At 39.7% G+C, this 19,504-nt stretch overlaps 1 protein-coding gene across 7 annotated transcripts in view; it reads right to left on the bottom strand.

Moving 5' to 3' along the window:
• Positions 1 to 19,504, bottom strand: part of LOC134880111 (muscleblind-like protein 1) — a 64,206-nt gene that overhangs the window by 17,310 nt on the left and 27,392 nt on the right. For all 7 annotated transcript variants that reach the window (XM_063906827.1, XM_063906825.1, XM_063906828.1 and 4 more), the window contains exon 2: positions 17,831 to 18,844. In XM_063906827.1, the coding sequence (XP_063762897.1) occupies positions 17,831 to 18,004 (174 nt within the window). In that variant the 5' untranslated portion in view covers positions 18,005 to 18,844. The remainder of the gene's footprint in view (positions 1 to 17,830; positions 18,845 to 19,504) is intronic.

Here is a 19,504-nt window from a genome sequence, read left to right as displayed (position 1 = left end):
GCCCACTGCTCTAACACTAGGATGGGTCAAATGCAAAATGTAAATTTCCCTTCTGTGGAGTCGATTAAGGGTTCCTTCTCTTCTCTTTTAATTCTGGAGGTTTAATTATTTCCTAGTATTGTCCTTGAGGCCACAGGGATGCCTACCATTATAACTGAAAATGATTAATTGGGTATGTTGTATATTTGGGTTCTGTCCCTTAATAAACATAGCCTTGGAGAAAAAGATAATTTCATCCCAATCCAGATGATAAAACATTTAACAAATGTTCTTTGAATTGACACAGCATTTCCAATACAATTTTTTTCTTATAAATCCACTTGATGAACCAAATGAATCGGGAGCCATTTAGTACGGAGTATCTACTGATAGCAGGCCCCGATCCAATACTTCTATTTACCAAGCTACTTCCAAGCTATTCATTATTGTTTTAATAATAATATGTCAAACCCTCTTTCTAAACTTTTTGTGAATGTCTCTCCTTTTGAAAATGTCTCCCTCGATTATGTGTTGTTCAGATAGCCTTTTAGTCTAGTTTTGTAGCATTGTGACCGCACCAAAGTGTTGTAATACAGGTCCTCAGCACATAGAAACTGCCGGATGCTAACTTGCATATGTTGGGCAAATAGCACAATTAGCACAAGTTATGTTAATTAAAATGGATGGCATTATAGCCTATTAGACAATAGGAGAATGGTTTTTGGGGTATACATTTCTAACATTAAACTTTCGGGTACTCAACCTTTCACAGCTGGCAACCTAAATGTATGTAGACAACCTACTACATTTGTACATCTTGGGCGCACATTGCGTAAAAACATAACTCCTAACGCCTTGATTGACATTGCTAAAGAAATTCAACCAAACATTTGTCCTGTAATCGAGTAATCGATCTGTCCACCAATGATTGTTTCTGTCTTTTTATATTCAAAAGGTATTTCTTTTTTATTTGAGACAAATGATGGTACAATGAAGGGAGGCTCAAGTTCAAAACATTAACAATATATCTCTTTGTATACCCATAAAGACAAGCAACTAAAAGTAAAGCCCAATTTCTGACCAATTGAGACAAATGACTCAAGTGTCAATACTTAACATTATTTCAGAACAGAACAGGCTGGAGAAGCGATGGCGGATCAATAAAGATTGAAGACTTACAATAAACAAACACATCATAGCACTTCATCTGATATTTTGCTAGTGTCTATAGTATAGGCAGTGCAATGTGTTTCTGGGTCCTCTGAGCTGTGGGCGATTATATTCATCCAGCAGCCAGCAGCCCAAGGGGAGTAGGAGGGAAGGTAATTTACACTCTCATAATGCCTGCGCCACTGAACACTCCCCCAGATATGTGTAATATTTTATATATCTCCTCCTCTTTTTTTTTTACTCGCCTTCTCTCCTTCATGCCCTCTTGCCTCAATCCCCTATATATTCCCATCCCTGTACTGATTTTTATTCTCCTCATCATGAATACAGAACAGCTGAGGTGCAGACGTGCTGCTGTGATCTGTGCATGTGAACAGGTTCACGCATGTGTGCAAAGCTGAAGTACACCCTCACTCTGCTTTTGTCGCTTCCACTCTTTCTTCTTCTCTCGACTCAATCTTCCCTCGTCAAAATGAATCCTCCATGCGTCTTTTCCTATTACTTCTTTATATTAATATATTTTCAAGGGATGGGGAAAACAACCCAGTGACAACTACACAGTCCCACCTCCCATGGGGAATTAAAGGTTGGCTGTCATGCTACAGCTTATCTCAGTGAGATTACCTGCTACCCATTTCTGGCCACTATGACACCTGCTTTCATAAGCTAACACATACACTCTCCCACTCCTCCTCTATTCTTCCCACCTCCCCTATATCTTTCTCTTTCTCTGTCTCGTGTCTCTCTCTATCACTAATCTTATCTTTATTTCCTCATGCTGCCTGCTCTGCCTAGCTACAACAGGAAAGATACTCTCTATTGGAGAGCAGCACAATGTCAAGAGTTCTTCCATCTTCATTGGCTGAGAGCTGAAAATAATAGCACTCCCAGAAGGCTGATTGGCCAATGAGGACACATTAACATTGCTTAGTCTGGATACTTCCCAGTGTGTGACTATTGATCAGCGCTAATTGGTTAATGTCTTTTGATTTTCAATGTCACTTTCCGCCTGGGTGACTAGACTCCAGCATGTCAACTGTATGGAGTGTATTTGCCAATGCAGCGGTTTTTTTAAAACTCCTAAAGCATACTTTGAAAGCAATCTCTTTATTGATTTGCAATGGTCAACTTAAAGGCAGCTGTACTCAATATTTGTGTTATTTATATCATTTCAGATCAAATGATTACAGTATATTTAATTTAAAAGGGGCTTTGGCAAACCCACAAAATCCATCACCAAACTCTGCCTGTCTAAGCAGAAGCATTAAGGGAATCTTTGAGCTCATAACTCAAATGCCAATTTACAAAAAAGACATAAATGACAATCATCAACTAAAGAGACTTTGTTGTGTTAAAGGAGTGGGTGGAGAGCAAAAAGAAAGCAAAATAAGTGAATACTGATTGTACATTCCTCAGGTGGCCAGAACTCCAATGAGTGCAAATTTAACTAAGCGTCTGCTGAGTGTGTGGTATATTATTACATATATTCATAATACATATCTGATATTTTAAAATATGTGAATTTACGTTGGTTATAGTGAACAGCTCAAATTCTTCTTTTCGTAAAATGTAGTTTGAAAAACCAGCCCTTTGTAGAGAAATTGTAAAATCAAAGGGAGTTTCATTTCCATCATTTGAAAACCCTTCGACTGAATGAATGTTTATATGTTTAATCAGAATAATTAATTTTCTGGTCCTGATATATCACGTAGAATACCACAGGGGGATGGATTTGCTCATAATACATTGCAATCTAAAATGGATTATTTTGTTCCTTGGGGACAGACACCACTGTGAACATGTGTATACTGTCATCAGGATGAAGGTGCAATTATAATCATTATGCTGGGAGTAATGAGGATTTGTCTCTATGCATTTTATCAGCAGCCTTCAGAAAGGTCAGTGCCTTCACATACTATAGTCATCCTACCCCTCTGTTTTTACCATTCGCCCCAGTATCTTTTGCAGTGTTGTCTGAACAATTCTATCCTGCAGATTAGTCCCCATTGATCAGTTCACGCGATGCTTATGTCCTTGTTTTCCCTTCCCCTTTTCTCTGCTGTTCAAGGCTGCCTAAACAGTGTCAGAATAGGTTAATTGTGAGCCTGTCTGATCCAAAGCAGTGCTCCCTCTGGCTAAAAGTGTTGACTACCAGACTCCACTCATGTTGACTCTGTTTTGCCTTCACCTGTCTGACAGTCCTCCGCCGAGATTCTAATAGGCTAGTATACTACGTCTGTCTATCATGCATCTATGTTCTATTTTCCTCCTGTCCCTTCTCTGTCTGTCTCCCTCCCATCCTACTTTTCAGGTCATTGTCTGAACTGGTCTGTTTTCCCAGAAACCCGTTTCACCAAACAAGATAAACATCCTTTTAACATGTCAGGGCAAGGTTTTTGTAAACAGCCTTCACATACGGTGGTCTCATCACCAAATATAGATTCAGAAACTTGAACCTAATTCTTTTGCCAGGCTTTGGCTCTGACAAAGCATAGTTTCACTTGCTTTTATTTGGCAAACCATTTAAAGAAAGTGAACTGAACCAGCTGTCTCAGTCCCACTCTTAAGAGTATGTGTTTGCATGTGCACACAGGAGAATGGAGCATTCTGCACTTATAAATCAACTTGGCCTCATTACACCAGATACCTTTCAGACATATTTCAACTCCCAGACATGCATGCACACACACACGCGCACACACACACACACACACACGCACACACACACACACACACACACACACACACACACACACACACACACACACACACACACACACACACACACATGCACACGCACACGCACACGCACACACACACACTTGAAGGCTGGCACACTATGCACATAAACACAGACAAATATTTACAATTTCTTACTTTGGGGGGACATAATGGCATTTCTGTTATAATTGAATCAAACAAAAACACACAAAAGTACACACAAACGTGCTTATACACGTCCTCACCTTGAGTTAACTTTAACTTGAATAACATTGCAGCATTTTCACTGCAAGTTTGTTACAAGTTTCACATGTGGCTGGTTCTGATTTTAGCAACAACGTAGTTTTATTCAGTATCACATAATCTTCTATGAAAAGGTTACATCAACAAGGCCGTACAAAAACTGCTTATTACGTGTCACTTTTTTTTATAGTCAGCAAACTGTTAGTGGTAAAAAGGCTGATATGGGATTTGGGAAATTTGCTATGTGAACTAGATAATGCAGAATAATTACAAGAGATAAATCACATTTTCAGCCAAGAGGTCTTACCCTAAAGACACATTTTTACATGTGTCTTAATTGCTGGTCAATATCATTTTGTCTTCCCTTTGTCCGTCTATTCATTAATTAATACATTTAAAATGTTCTATCTGTTTATCCTGTTACTTTCTTTTGACGAGGATTATTACCTATTTGATCGAAATCCTGTTATTAAGGGTCTCAAAGTGTTTATTTGTTTGCCTTTGCTACTCCGCACCACACGGTTGTCTGGAGTGAACACAACTCAATTCGTGACAATATTTGCCAGATTAAGGGTCAAGATACTTGGGATCACATGATTATGAAGTCATGGACTTTTGGAATTATATGATACAAATATCTGTCCTATTTGTAGCATGTGATACTTTGGCAGCTCTCTGAAGAATGTGTCTATGGAGTCCCATCATAAAAGCTGTGGCAGAATTCCACTCACGATCTAGCAACAGAGACGAAAACAAGACCAGAAGAAAGGAAAGGTAGACAGTGAGAGAGAGTTATAAAAACAGACTGAGGGAGATTAATATGAATCAAAGCAGTCTGTCTGGCTGATTTCAGCAGTGACTTAACTGGCAGAAACCTACATCCTCAAAGGGTTGAATAGTGCATATCTTTCCACTAGACTGTGTTCCATGTTCTCTCCTGTAATCAGTCATTGAAGTGTTAATTATCATTAAATCTACCTGTCAATAATGACTCATTCCCATTTGACCACACATAATTCAGAAGCCTGTGATGTTTTACCCATTCTCTTTCTGCACAGGCTGTGTCTGAGCTTCCCTCAGACTACCAAATACCGTGACCAGTGTGACAACTGTAGAGCTCAAGTCTGGACAGCCACTGTCCCAAACCCTCGTGCTCTGTGTTATTTATTCTGCCTCACCCTCCTGCTACCAAAGACAACCATCAGTCAGTAAAAACGCCTTCTGGATGATGGGAATGGCAAAGCTACATAAACACACACACACACACACACACACACACACACACACACACACACACACACACACACACACACACACACACACACACACACACACACACACACACACACACACACACACACACACACACACATGCTCTCTTGACCAAAGGTTCTTGTTGGCAAGCACATGTCCGACAAATTATGACATCAGACACAGTACAAAGAACAGGCTGTCTGAGGACTGTGCATGCTGCCAGACTGGCCAATAACAAACACACTCACTCACCCACATACACATGAATACAGCACATTTATTAGGCAATAGACATCACTGGACTATTATGCCACATTTTAAAAGAAAACCTGAAGTCTTTACAGAAAAACATCCTGTAATCTTTGTCTCTTCTTTCTCCATCTCATGGTGTGCCACTGCTAATACTAGATGTCTTTAAGTCTCATTATCTCTTTCCAATCATTTATCAAATCTGGAACACCCCTGGTGCATTAGTATAATAGCCTGGATCAGTTAATGACTTTAAAACCTCATTTAACTGGGCAGAAGGAGAAGCCTTAGAGACAGTGACATAGATAGATATTGGACTCCAGAATCACAGTGAATGATAGACGGAAGTGACACAACACAGCTAGTAGAGACTGTAACTGAAATAAATCTGCTGATGAATCCACAGGAAAACACTTCTTAGAAACAAGTGAAGCTCCTTTTCGTCACAAATGACGCTAAGTCTGCAGAAAGCTTTTAGCCATAGTGCTCAATTAGCCATAACACCAATTACAGCTCCCAAAAGCACTACTTAGCCTGGCAATGTGTTAGCATGCTTTGGGTGGATGCGAATACAAAATCGTTAGCACAGGAAGCTAATGATGGAGCAAAATCATTAGCTTTCATGGCTAATAACAGCACTCTGCCACCGTCAGCTGGGCGGTTTCTTCTTTGTGATTCACTTTAAGGCTATGTGTGGCAGAAATGTTTGGTTAAGGTTACCCATGTTTAACTTATATTTTACTGGCTTCCATGATTACTTAAATGATCAGTGAACTAAGGTGAAAATAAAACTTTAACAGGTATTCACAATCAACATTAATTCACATCAATTACAGGTCTATATTGCTACAGTTCTTTTATTTTCCTAATATGACCTTCCTTGTATGATAGCAACATAAAGCTTGTCTGACATTGTTGATCGTTGGTTCGCATAGCTTCATATGATCCCATTAGTTTTCAATATAATGATTACTCATTTAAGTGCCAGCTGTTTTAATGTCACAATATCAATTATGAGTCATTCTCTTCAGCAAACGTGTGCATAAAAGACTAAATAAACTCCATCCGCCATGAACCCCTATGTACTGTTGCTGAATTCTTTGGATGTGAACATCCTCCATTGTCACAAATGTCAGTTATTAGTCAGATGTTATAATCACACTCCCTAGGCGAAAAGATAAGCAATGTAAAACCAGATGGATTCGGTAGAAGTCATTTATTTCATTAAAGTCATTTATTGGACTGGTCTTAGGTAATTTACATTTATAAATAACAAAGGAAAGAAACATAACCATCTTGAATCTGCCACATAGAGAGATGGTCTCAGGATCTGAATCAATCTCAAAAAGGGACCACACATACTACTCTACATAAATGCAAAACACTGTAAGGGTTTATCAAGTGGGTAGGATGCTGTCCAAGGACATAATAATTAGCATCTAAGTCGTTGGCAAAGGGATTAAATGTAATGCCAAGGTCACTGAGTCAGCAGCCGATCGTCCTTTTCATCTTTGCTTACCATTGTGGAGACCAAGCTCCTACAATGACCCCGCGGCAGTCATATAGCCTAGACTTGTTCATTTATTGGTTGCTCGTCTGCTTGAAATGTAAGTTATGATATTTGAAATGAGAGTCTCTACTGCTTATCTTTCTCTTTGGGTGCAACGTAGGTGGCAAGTGTTGTCCTGGCTCCTGTGGGAATGTCATTATAAAATGTGCAAAATGTGCATGGCAAAGCCTCTAATTAGCTTTGTTCTTATTAGATCTACAACACGATCTCCCCCCTGTCTCTCTCTCTCTCTCACACACACACACACACACACACACACACACTAGAGAGAGCCACTGCCCCTGAGACCTGGCCCTTCTCCATGTCTCTTTCAATTAACCCTCTTTCTCTATCCTCTTATTTGTTATCTTTTTTATTCTGCCTTCATCTTTCTGAACTTAAGCATTCTCTATTCACAATATCTGAAGTTTAGTCTAATTTTGCTTTATTCTCCAATACAATGTGCCAAGGAGTCCGGCAGAGACCAGACCCATTAAAACTGTCTTAACGGAAGACTGGTGAACAGGCAGACAGGATTCAACAGCTTTTAGGCCTAATTATTTTTCTGCCCATCTTTGTAAAACTCATTCTGCAGATATAGGAGTCTCAATGGCTGCTGGAAATAGACCTCTTCCTTTTTTCACATCTTACTCTTTCCCTAATGTCAGTCATTCCTTAGATTGCGTTTTTAGCCATTGTCATTGTGTTCAATCAAGAGATGGGGAACATTTAAATGAAAATCTTAATTCGAACACAGAGAGGGGAAAAGTGAAGATGAACAAAAGATGCTCACTGACAAAGACTGGCAGCTGCCTTTGGTTTGTGCTGTGATCTTTAGCAGCTACTCTAAATGCCTCAAATGTGAAAACAAAAGACGCTGCTGGCATCAAGCACTCGGCTGATTTCAGTGTGTAAAAACCGCATGAGTGGACACAAACAAGACACAGCCGCATGAGTGCACAGAACTGTGTAATATGACTGTTTTGTTTGTTGATCTTTGGAGGGATTTAGTTTCAAATGACTTTTTCCTTTTCTCCTGATTAAGCAAGTCAGTATGAAATGCAGTAGAGTTGTTGGGCTGGAATGTGTTGTTTTATTCCACATCTGATGACTCACGGAAGACGTGGCAGATAATCAGAAGACCATACTGTGAAGCTCTCAACTCACAAAGTGGGAGAATGGTTGACTGACGGAAGAAGAGACATCTCTTCTTGGATACAGTATGCTACATTCCTGCACTTGCACATAGTGTCACACACTCTCTTATTCTACTTCAACGAAGGGTGTCACTGCACTGGCATCAGCAGCTAGTGTCATTGCTGCGAGGTTAAAGCAGATAAGAGAGGATTAGCATTCATTACTCCATAAAGTGATGATACCCTGTGCAAGCACAGAGCAAAGCTCAGACATGCTCTAGGCACACCCATACACACAAACACAGGCCATTTTTTCTCCATAGCCAAAGCACAGTTTCTCTGTTTCTCTAAAAGACAAAGTGTCAAAGCTAAAACCAAAGGGAAGTGACACTAATATAGAGCTAGAGCATGTATCCTTTGTACCAACAGCAACTTCAGAGCTGGAAAAAACTGTGCTTGACCCAAACAATTGAAGAAAACAATTGATGTACATTGTTTAATTCATTGATATTTTTTATAACATTGTTTTCATTTAAGACTCATCACACATAACTGAGCACAGTTAAAATAACAGGTTCTTGCCTCAGGACCTCGGCTTCACTACTGCAGAGTACCATTCGGCAGGCACGATGCCATGTTCCCATAAAGAAGCACAAGAGAGCAAGAAGTAAGAGACAAAGAGGCAGAAAGAATGAATAGACTGAGATAGAGTATTTTATAGGTTAAGGATGTATACTTTGTTAGTGTGATACATCATGTAGAAAAGCATGACAGTGTGTCTTAATTCCCTACCTCACACACGTACACACTGTGCGACAGAGCAGAGGGCCATCATCACGTAGCGCCTTCCGGCTGCACACTCATCCACATCAATCTACATTGATCAAAGTTGGCTTGTACCACTTCAGCATAGAGCAGGGTGATCACCTTCCCTAAACCTTCCTCATAATGGATTCATCCGGTGTCAGTGAGACCATTGCCATGTACTGCATTTGGAGTCAGATTATAACTTAGACGAGATAAAGGTCAGATAACAAATGTGGTTTAAAATTTAAGTGAGGTTACACTGAATCTAAAATATTCTTTGCATGAACACTGTGGTGGTAATCTCTGTTATTTATATTATACAACCTGTTGTGTGATAATATATATAGTCCACTCTACATATTAAACATGAGCAGGAAAGCTGCAGTGAGAAAGCGCGGTTACAGACTGAACAGAAGTCAGCAGCTCTATCGCTGTCTGATGGCTGAGCCTGATACCGCTGTAATCCAGTTAAAGCCTTTTGAGGAATCACAATGTCCAACAGCCATCCCTGCGACATGCACAATAACAATAAAGGGATATTACAGACATTCTTCAATCTAGCACGCAACAAACCACAGCCATTCATCTCAACATTGTTCTCCTCTGTTATTACTTCCTCTCCATCTGTCCATCACTGTCCATGTTACATCATTTGATGTCTTTGCACCCATCTATAGTTCCCTTTCATTGCTGCAGTCTTGTTTCCTCTTTAGCTTTAATCTGCCTGTTGACGCCACCTTCCTATCGGTCATTCTCTGCAGGGATCACATTATTTGCCTCATATTAAATATCATGCTGATGCGATTACAGATGCCGGCATTTCCGCAACCAAATTGGCCTCTGAGGTCATTTACATGACAGCTATTTTTGTCTTTGCTTTTAACTTTGATGTTTCAGTTGAAGAGAAAAATGGATTTCACTGGTCGCTGTAAGACCCTTATTTAGAGTTAGAGTCCACTCCATAATGGTCATCAAGGATCAATAGTGCATTTGCATGGAGACAAAGTGCTGCTAAACAGTTTGGTTTCTGTAAATTAGCACTCTTTAAAAATGTGTCTCCCTCTTTCTTTTCCCTACATCCTCCCCGCACTCTCTCACTTACAATACTTCCCTACCACTCCCTTTTTTTACTGTTCCCTTTCATTAAAACCCTCTCTTTCTGGTATTATCACTTGTTCATTGCTCTGTCTAAGGATGTTGAATCTGGCCTCCTAACCAATGTGCAGACTCTGCTGAGAAAACAAAGCAAGAGAAGGTATCTGAGTTCTTTTCATAAGCGTGATAAATATCTCACTCCTTTTTTTTGCTGCTGATGACTCTCAAGGATGAGATTTAATGAACCTCTCATCCAACTCTTATTATTTTCTAATTAAAGGAGTGAGTGATGGGGCAATGACTAAATTCATCAATGCATGTTTATAACTGCGGGGGTAAAAAATAAAACATGGTAATGACAGATGCAGGGACAGAAGTCTCTCACAGTCATGGCTTGTTTACTGCAGTCTCTTGGGAACAAAGGTCGTTTGGCAGAAAGAAATGCGCAAAACTTAAACATCTAAAATAAAAATGGAAATGCAAAATTTGATTGTGCACAGTTTATAATGAATATTAAAAGGTTTTGAGTGTCAGTTTCATAAAAAAAAAACATGACCAGCTTGCTTAAAACTGTTCTGTCCGCAAGGTTATTGTTCATTTAGCTGTCGTCTAGTCGTAGTCACAGATACTAATTTATTAAGGGTGAAGATACTGATTTTAGTTTGTCTCACATCTTCAGTACATTTTTAATTAACAAATATTTAACCAGAGCAATTACTAATCCTTATCAATGGCACTGCTGCTATTCTCTCACTAGATTATATAGGGACATTAAACAGTTCACAAACACACAATTACAGGCTACTCAGAGCAGGTCAATGTCTTTTCAAAACACATGCAAACAGTAACCTTTAGTATCACTTTGATCCTCCAAACTCTCTACCTATATAACGTTCTCTATTCCATGAGGTCATAGTTTGAACGCTTTGCGAAGTGGCTACCACAAAGGCACGCATACATAATCAATTCTAAATGCCTTACAACTTATGAGTGAGGGACTTTCCTATCCTCCAAAAGTCCTGTCTGTTGCAGCCTGCAATGACCTTAACCACGCACCAAAGCCACTCCTTGATTACCTCCCTGATTTCCTTGACTCCTGCTACTGACATCTGCGTTTCTGTGTGTATGAGTGACAATCTGTTAGCTGTATGGGTCTATATTTATGTGTTCAATGTTTTAAAGCAAAGGATCACACTGCATTGTGCTTGAACTCCTAAGATCAGATGAAGAACAGAGGGTCAGAGACATATAGAGAAAGAATAGATGGGAGAAAGTCAAGACAGGCGCGTTCAGACAGCGCTGCAGAACAACAAAAGTGAGAGTACAAGTTGGCAGACGACTGGCTGTCCTGGGGTGAATAAATGCTTTGTGGCTCCCATTCTCCACTTACTTCTCCCTCCTGCAGTACACCTTAATTGCCCGCAGTTTAATTTAAATGTTTGTTTTACTGCATCACTCTCAAAGAATTACAAATGGTGTGCATCTGTGAACTTGAAGAAAGACATGGGGTTAGATTGGTGAGGCAGAGAGGGGGACAAGACACTAGCAGGAATGGATCAGGCCATATAAACTAATTAGATATTCTGTTCACAGCAGCAGCAGCAGCGGGAGCAGCAATAGCAATGGGACATCACAAGAGCACGCAGAGATCCTGATATTACCCTCACACTGTCTAAACATCTAGGGCCCTCCAGCTGTAAACACATACGTTATGCTAGAAAACTATCAGTAATCAGAGGTTACATTAATGAATTGATAATGTCAGGATTAAGAGTAAATCAATGAAGGGGTTCCTAAAGGGGCGAGAGACGGTTCCCTGTGGTTTTCCTGAATGCCATTGTATGTATTTTGGCTCCAATGTTGTTATGTCATGGCTCCATGCTGACACAGCATGTTTAAAGAAGTGAGTGCGTTTTTGTGTGTGTGTACGTTTGTGTTTCTGTGCTGAGGCAGCGTATCCACAGATGGATGTTTAAACTGGGATCTCTGAGGACAGACCGACATTTAGAGGAGACGTTCCAAGGGAGGACTCACTCATGAATAGAGCCAGACAAAGTTAATAGCTGCTAGCTGTGCGTTCACTTCTTACTTAGCGAAGTGCTAATAAAAGCCTCCTTTCATAATATCCTGTGTAGGCTGGGCTTTGTGAGAAATCAGATATGGTATGTCTTATTTTGGTGGGCCCAAAATATATATCCTATAAATGGATCTGCAGAGGGTAGATGATAATGGTTAGGAGTACACCCACTTGCTATTGCTAACTCTAATGTTTTTGAGCATCTCTTCAACCAATAACATCACTAAACAAAATAAAAAACCCAGAGGTTCTCATGTTCAAATGAAAGCACTTGAAAGACACAATTCAAAATAAAGATATAATCTGCAGTAACAAAAGCAAACATCCAAATGTTATGCTAAGAGTCGCTGTGCTTACCTAGGCTACTTGCATTTCACAGATTAAGCAACAGCAATTAAATAAATATTAATAATCTGACTTTACTGTATGTTTGTAAACATTAAAGTTAACCTTAACCGGGTAGTATATAATTACAATGTTAATTGTCCTGTTTTACGTCAAAGTTTTCATTCAGTTAAAAATTCTAAAACATGTTTTCAAAATATACATGTAAATAATGTATACAGTAAACGCACTGGGTTGATCAGTAGCATTCTGTTTCTGCAATAGCTGGGGTTACATGGACAATATTTCTTCAACCAGATTGTAATCAGTACAGATTCCATACTAGTGTTTACATAAATGCTAATTAAACTGATCCCATAAGGTGTGCAATAACAGGCCCGTAAGTATTTAATCAGAAACCGACTTTTTTAACTTGAGCAAAGAGGTTACAGCCACTGTGAAGTGTCTGCCAGAAATATGACAAAATATGTTTTTCTACACCTTTAATTGAGATAATCCAATTCATATTAATAGATTTGATGAAAACTCTGTTCTTTTATTTTTCACATGCAAAAGCAAAGCTCTAATTATCGAATAAATACTAAGTAAATTATTTTGAATGGTGTTCTATCATTGTTGTCCGGACAGGGAAAGTTTTGGACGAGAAGTTTAATGATGCACAACGAAGACAAGTAAGCAGTGTCCTTCATTAAAGCATGATTCATCTCTCCTTAATGGTTGACACTGCAAAAAAAAGAAGACAGAGACAAGCAAGCGTCTCCCTAAAATATGTTGGAAAAGATGAAGGATTTTTTTTTTTAAATCACTGTGTGTGAAATGGAAACAAAAGTGTCTGGGAAAGAAAAAAAAGAACTGGAGAGAGGAGGGGGGAGGGATGGGTTGAGACAGATTAACAGAGGTAATGAGAGAATAGGAGGAGAGCGGAGAGCTTGACAGAATACAGATACAGAGCAGATTAACACTGTTGGAGTATGTTTCCCTTTCAAAGAGTTATTCTCCAATATACAGCATCCATCTGTGCATTGACACATATGCAGACACACACGTACGAACACACACCTCTGTTTTCTACTGGGATCTCATTTCAATACACATTGCCTTACCTATTCTCCTGTTATCTGTTCTCTTTGCTTTCCTCTCTCTATCTTGTGCTCACACTCAACGTTTCTTGTGTCTTTCCAAGGACTCTTAAACTCTAGATGTTTCTAGGTCATATTGCTCAGGTGTGAGTTTGTCATTATGAAAATGTGCGTCTGCTTGTGGGTATGTGTATGTAAGTTGCACTCTCTAACATAAAGCATATAATTATTGATCACTCTGATGGGGGGAATAAAGGGCTACTTATAACTCTAAATCAGTGACCAGGGGTAAAAAAAAACAGCACTTTGATTAAAACGCTAGGCTTTGACACACACTGTACATTAAAGTACTTAGAAGTTACTTCAAAGGGTAGGCCTGCATTGTGGAGTTTACAAAAGCTGCCAAGTTTCCATTATTTATTTTCATATTTTCCATCTTTAATTATGTTGTTACTTTTGGGAATTGTAAACACATACCATATATTTGGTTGGTAACAATAATGCTTCTCGAATAATATCCTAGATGCTGTTTTTTTATTGTATTTGTATAATCATGCCCGTGTTTGTGTTTTAGGAGTTATTACACTAAAGGGACTTGGCGGAGACCAAAGCAACACTGTATCTTTTGTAATGTTTCTACCCTAAGTCATATTTGGCATCTAGGGAAATTGTGCTTCTAACGTATGCAACTTAAGGAAAATATTTAAAGAAAAAGCAGCACTGGCTCCAATTTACAACCGCCATACTGCCCTTGAACATGTTGTTTAAAGTGATATGGGCTGACAATTTGCACGGTTTTCCCTGGGTTGCCTCATAATACTTGTGTGGTAAGACTTTGTATCACATTGTATTTGAATTATGAATACACACTTTGTGGCAATTCATAACTTTTTTGTCAGATCATGGTCTTGATTACAGACTAAAGGAGAGGAGTTTGAAAACAAGTAAAATGTACAAATTGCCACCATTATCCTTTCATTTGAACACTTTTCAAATAGTGAAATCCAAGGACATGCAACATATTTTGCTTTCAAACCTTTTAGCGAAATGCAGCATAATTATAATCAGAAGGTAATACACGTGCAGCTTTTTTCGTATCTTCCCTACATAACTTTAAGTACATTTCTTATTCCTGAATAGGCTTGTGAGAAGTTCTGCTACCACTGAGTAACAATTTCTATTTAAGGCTAATATATAATTGGGACAAAAACACATATTTGTAGATATGAAAACAATAATTACAGCATTCACCCTAAAGAATAAAACTAAATACAGTTTTCCCAATGTCAAACATCTATAAACAAATGAGTAGTTGTTTAAAATTGTACAATTTAGGTCGCTTAGAAGGGTTCCTGTGATTTTCACCCGTCCAAAAGTCAGTAGTGTCTAACTATTTAAAACTCTTTTTTTTTTGAGGATCTGATGTAGGTCTTTGACTAACTCTCACACGTTTCCCGTCACATCCCTAGCGATGAGTCTATTGTAATGTGTCAGCCTAAACACCCTCAAGATTTTATAAATTCACAATGAAAACAGCCTTATCCCCAGCTGCTAATAGCAACAAGCTGCTGAATTCCTGTCAGGAGCCAAAAGGATGAGCTATTACCTCCTTTTTGTTCTGTAATCATAGACAGCCCATCAGTTCCAAAACCTTTGTTTGTCTTTGCCTTTTTAACATGTGTGTGTTTACTGATTCGGCACCTCAAAATCTTGATTGATTTTTTTGAAGTTGTGCTGTGTAGCCAGACAGACTCCTCGTTTTTTCTTTGATGCTGAAGGGATTCCAGACCCTAATGGGCAGTCTCTCTTTAATATTGGCCAATCATACAGAGTCTCTCCCTCTGACATAATTCCTATTTGCCTCTTTCACTCGCCACCAGTTGATTGGATCTTTACACTACATTCACTGCCAAAAAACACCCTTTTTTAAGTTCAGTTTAGTCAGTTCATCAGAGAGAAACAAAGATATCTAAACATAAGGACCAACTGGTCACTGAAAACCAAGGTTTTAGAATGAAATAAGATACATAACAAAGTGTTTTTAGTAAATCTGAGAAGGAAAAGCTAACTGAATAGAAATAGATACAGTAAATGAGTTAAAAGGATAAATATCCATATCCCTTTCCATTTCTCCAGCTGGGCCCTCCCTTCCTTGCCGGCCTGCATTTTTATCAGGAATGAACGGTGGATTGTACTCCAAATTGTCTGTGAGTGCGAAGACACGTGTACCATCATCCATTCTGTTACTCCTTTTTTTTCTCTCCAAATCTTCCTTTCTGTCCTTCCCTATCCCATATCCCCTTGCCCCTCTCTTCATGCCTAGCTGTGTATTATGAATTCATCTGCAGATAAGGGAGATATATCATGCTGTCATGGAGGGGAGGTAGACTGTGGAATGCCCTGGCACTGAGAGCAGGGAAGGGCGCTAAGCATAGTGCTACGCTTCCTCGCACATTCCCTGCTGCTCCTGCTCTCACCCTCTCCGGCTCAGACTGCATGTCTGTTTCCATGATCCTTGTGATGCCCCTGCAACACCGTTTACCAGCACTGCCTTACCTCTACCAACTAAACCCACCCAAGCCATCGGAGCTGCATCCAAGTATCCCAGAACTGTAATAAAACAATGCCTGGATTATTAGGAAATCTCCCCCCTGTTATAAAACAAGGTAGGCGTGGGTCTGGACTGGCCTGATTGACTTCCAACTCTTGTCTCCAGTTACAGAGAATAACACCTTGCTTGCCAATCAGATAGAACACAAAATACCGAACATGTGCACAGCACCGTAGACATAACTTAAGGATTCAGAATCAGTGTGCTTCTTTGAGCCAAAATACTGAGATTGACTTAACTGCTATAAGTCGATCCAAAACATTTCCATTATCTGGAATAATGAGGCAGCAGGCTGAAATGCAGCAGAATGAGTGTGTGAGAATGCCATATGTGCAATTCTTGTGCACATGTACTTTGTCTTCATAAACTATATTACAGAAGGCCAGTGTTTATGTTTGGCTCTCAGCCATGACACATGCTACCACAGCTGACCCTTTATACTCTCTACTACTGCTCTAGTAACTGAAGTGTGACCAGATGTATATTCACAGGGAATGAGCTCTCACAAACTGTGGACAGTCATGTTTATTACTGAGAATATGAGCTTTGTTTTTGAATCCCATTAGCACATACAGTATGTACATCTTTAAGTGAAATCTTTATACATTATACAGCCTCACAAACTGCTAGTGGGGCCGCATATTTTAAGTGTTGTTTAACATTTAAAACAAACTATCTATCTATAACCACTATTACATCTAGGTTTTGTTGCTAAAAGCTAATAACTTATGGGCCTCATGACTCAACCATCAGTTTATTGTGTATTTTGTAGCATATGCAGAATATTTCATTTCTAATAGACGGTGTTGGATGACACCTAGCTTGACAAATGTCCATATAGGAACCCATAATATTTCCCAACTTTTAAATTCTAGTTTTTCTCTTGTCTGATTTTCTTCCCCCATGTCTCTTAGAGATCAGGGGAGAGAGTGAGGAAAGAGCTGCATAGTGGGAGTGTGTTGTCCCAGTGCCAGGGCAAAAATAGACAGTAAATTACAGAGCCTTCTGAGAACACCCCACTGTGCGGCATGACCTCAAAATAACACACACAGACATACACTTGCAGACTTACATACAATTATAGAATACACAGTGGGCTACCCTATTTCTATATTTCCTATTCAGCCTGTTGATGTGACGATCAGAAAACTTTCCTGCCAACTGAGAGTCCTGGACTAAAATGATGTGCCAGTGAAGGAAACTCTGACTGTGATTCACAGATGTTTTTGCGATTGCAGCTCCATCTCAGCTTACCAAGAGACATACACCCAGTTTTTATATGTGCATGTTTTCATCCCTTCCCCATGGCATAATTGTGTATAAAGAAACAATATCTCACTTTTCACAAAATGTACTACAGACTACTACTGTTTCTTTAGGTATAACACATTCTGGCATCTGCAAAACCCCAATATAGAACTACTGAAAAATATGTCTTGTCAACGCTGCACACTAGGAAAATGAGACAAGACAAGGCTGTGATGAATGTATGTTATAGGTGCTTGTCATACTCACCTTGAGCGAGTCAAAACAGGCAATGACTCTGCCGTTTTCTACTTGACAGCTCTTGGCAGGGTGCGCAAACTTGCACTCACTGTCCGGTCTTGAACACGTTCCTCTCTGGAATTCTCGACAAACTTCCAACGTCAGCCACTTTGTGTCCCGTATCTGTGTCACATTTATCGCCATTTCGAATCAGGCAGGAAGGGTCGATCAATAGGAATAGATATCCAACAAATGCAATTATGTTTTTGTCTGTTTTTTTCTATTGACAATGGGACAGATATTGAGAAAGAAGAGGTAAAGGACATGGGAAAATGCTATTTTAAGAGGTTTTTAGTCTCCAAGGTGAGATTCTGAGGTGAAGACCTGGGAATTGTCTACCACCTGCGCCCCATCCTAAGAGTCCTTTTGTTGCTGTATTACAAATCCTTCACAGCATGTCCCCAAGGCCTGGAATAGTGACGGCCTTCTTTGGATGCTTTGTAATCTATCTCTCTCTCGATTTCTTTCTAAAAACCATGCGCCAGTTCTGGCTATTGCGTCGCTCCTCTGCTGAACTGTCAGATGAGACAAATGGCTAAACACATTATCGATCGAGCTGGCCCATGATGAAAAGATGAAGGGCTAGAGGAGAGGAGGAAGAAGGAAAAAGATGAACAGAAGGAGGAGGTTGAGAAGGAAGAGGCTGTAGTGGAGGGGACAGTTATCTCCTTCCGATCACAGGAGCCGATAAACGCTGTATGTCTTCGGTTTTAGGCTGGGTTGGTAGAGGAGTCTGGGGGTGTTGACTTCCACAGATTAGGGCTGACTGGCATGGATAGTAAAAGGTATGGCTGGCAAAAAGCAAGAGATGGAGGGTTGGACGAAGGTTGCAGTAGTGTGGAGACTGGATCAGTGGATGGCGTTAGCAGTCATGGGGCTTCTAGGGTGGCTGGCACCTCAGGCAGACATGGACAGGCACAGAGGCAGAGGCAGCTTCAGCTAAGCCAAACAGCCACAGGGGTCAGCGAAAGAAGGCACTTCTCTCTGTGAAAAAGGAGGGAAGAGTGTCAGTCGGGCAGTGATTAAAATTTGCACTCACACACAATCACACAACCACACACATACACACTACTGTTAAGGCTCTCAGGCACATATTTAGATTCATACATACTGCTTTATTTGAACATGTTTCCAAGTCATTCTATTGCACATCCTCTCTGACGTTAGGCCTCACAGAGACCGCTGGGCTCTCAGCTGGAAAATCAAATCAAACACCATATAGCTAACAGTGAGGCTCACGCATTCAGGTGAAGACAATTCATTACAAAAGGCGACATCAAGGAAGAGAGAGAGAGAGAGGAGAGAGGAGAGGAACGGAAGAAAATTGTAGTAATTTTAAGTTATTCTTATTTACACATATCAGCCTCAGTCAACATTATTACACAAGACAAAACATTTGACAGACTTTACACTTTCTTAGGACTTCTAAATGCCTTTATTGAGCTTGTGTTTTAAAAGAAAACACTAACTATTTATTATTGTACTGTCCTCACTAAGGTGTGGGAACCCAGCTAGACAGTGAGCTAAACTTTCCTTTATCCGTGATGCAGTCTTTATTGAAATTCTTCACAAAATCACAAAGTCAGGAAAGTGAAACTAAAAATAAAACAATGAGAAATATAATTAGGTTCTACTTGGTTGGAA

The sequence above is a fragment of the Eleginops maclovinus genome, chromosome 18 (genome assembly GCF_036324505.1).
Source record: "Eleginops maclovinus isolate JMC-PN-2008 ecotype Puerto Natales chromosome 18, JC_Emac_rtc_rv5, whole genome shotgun sequence".
Classification (NCBI taxonomy): Eukaryota; Metazoa; Chordata; class Actinopteri; order Perciformes; family Eleginopidae; genus Eleginops; species Eleginops maclovinus.
This window is presented reverse-complemented; position numbering and strand designations above follow the sequence as displayed.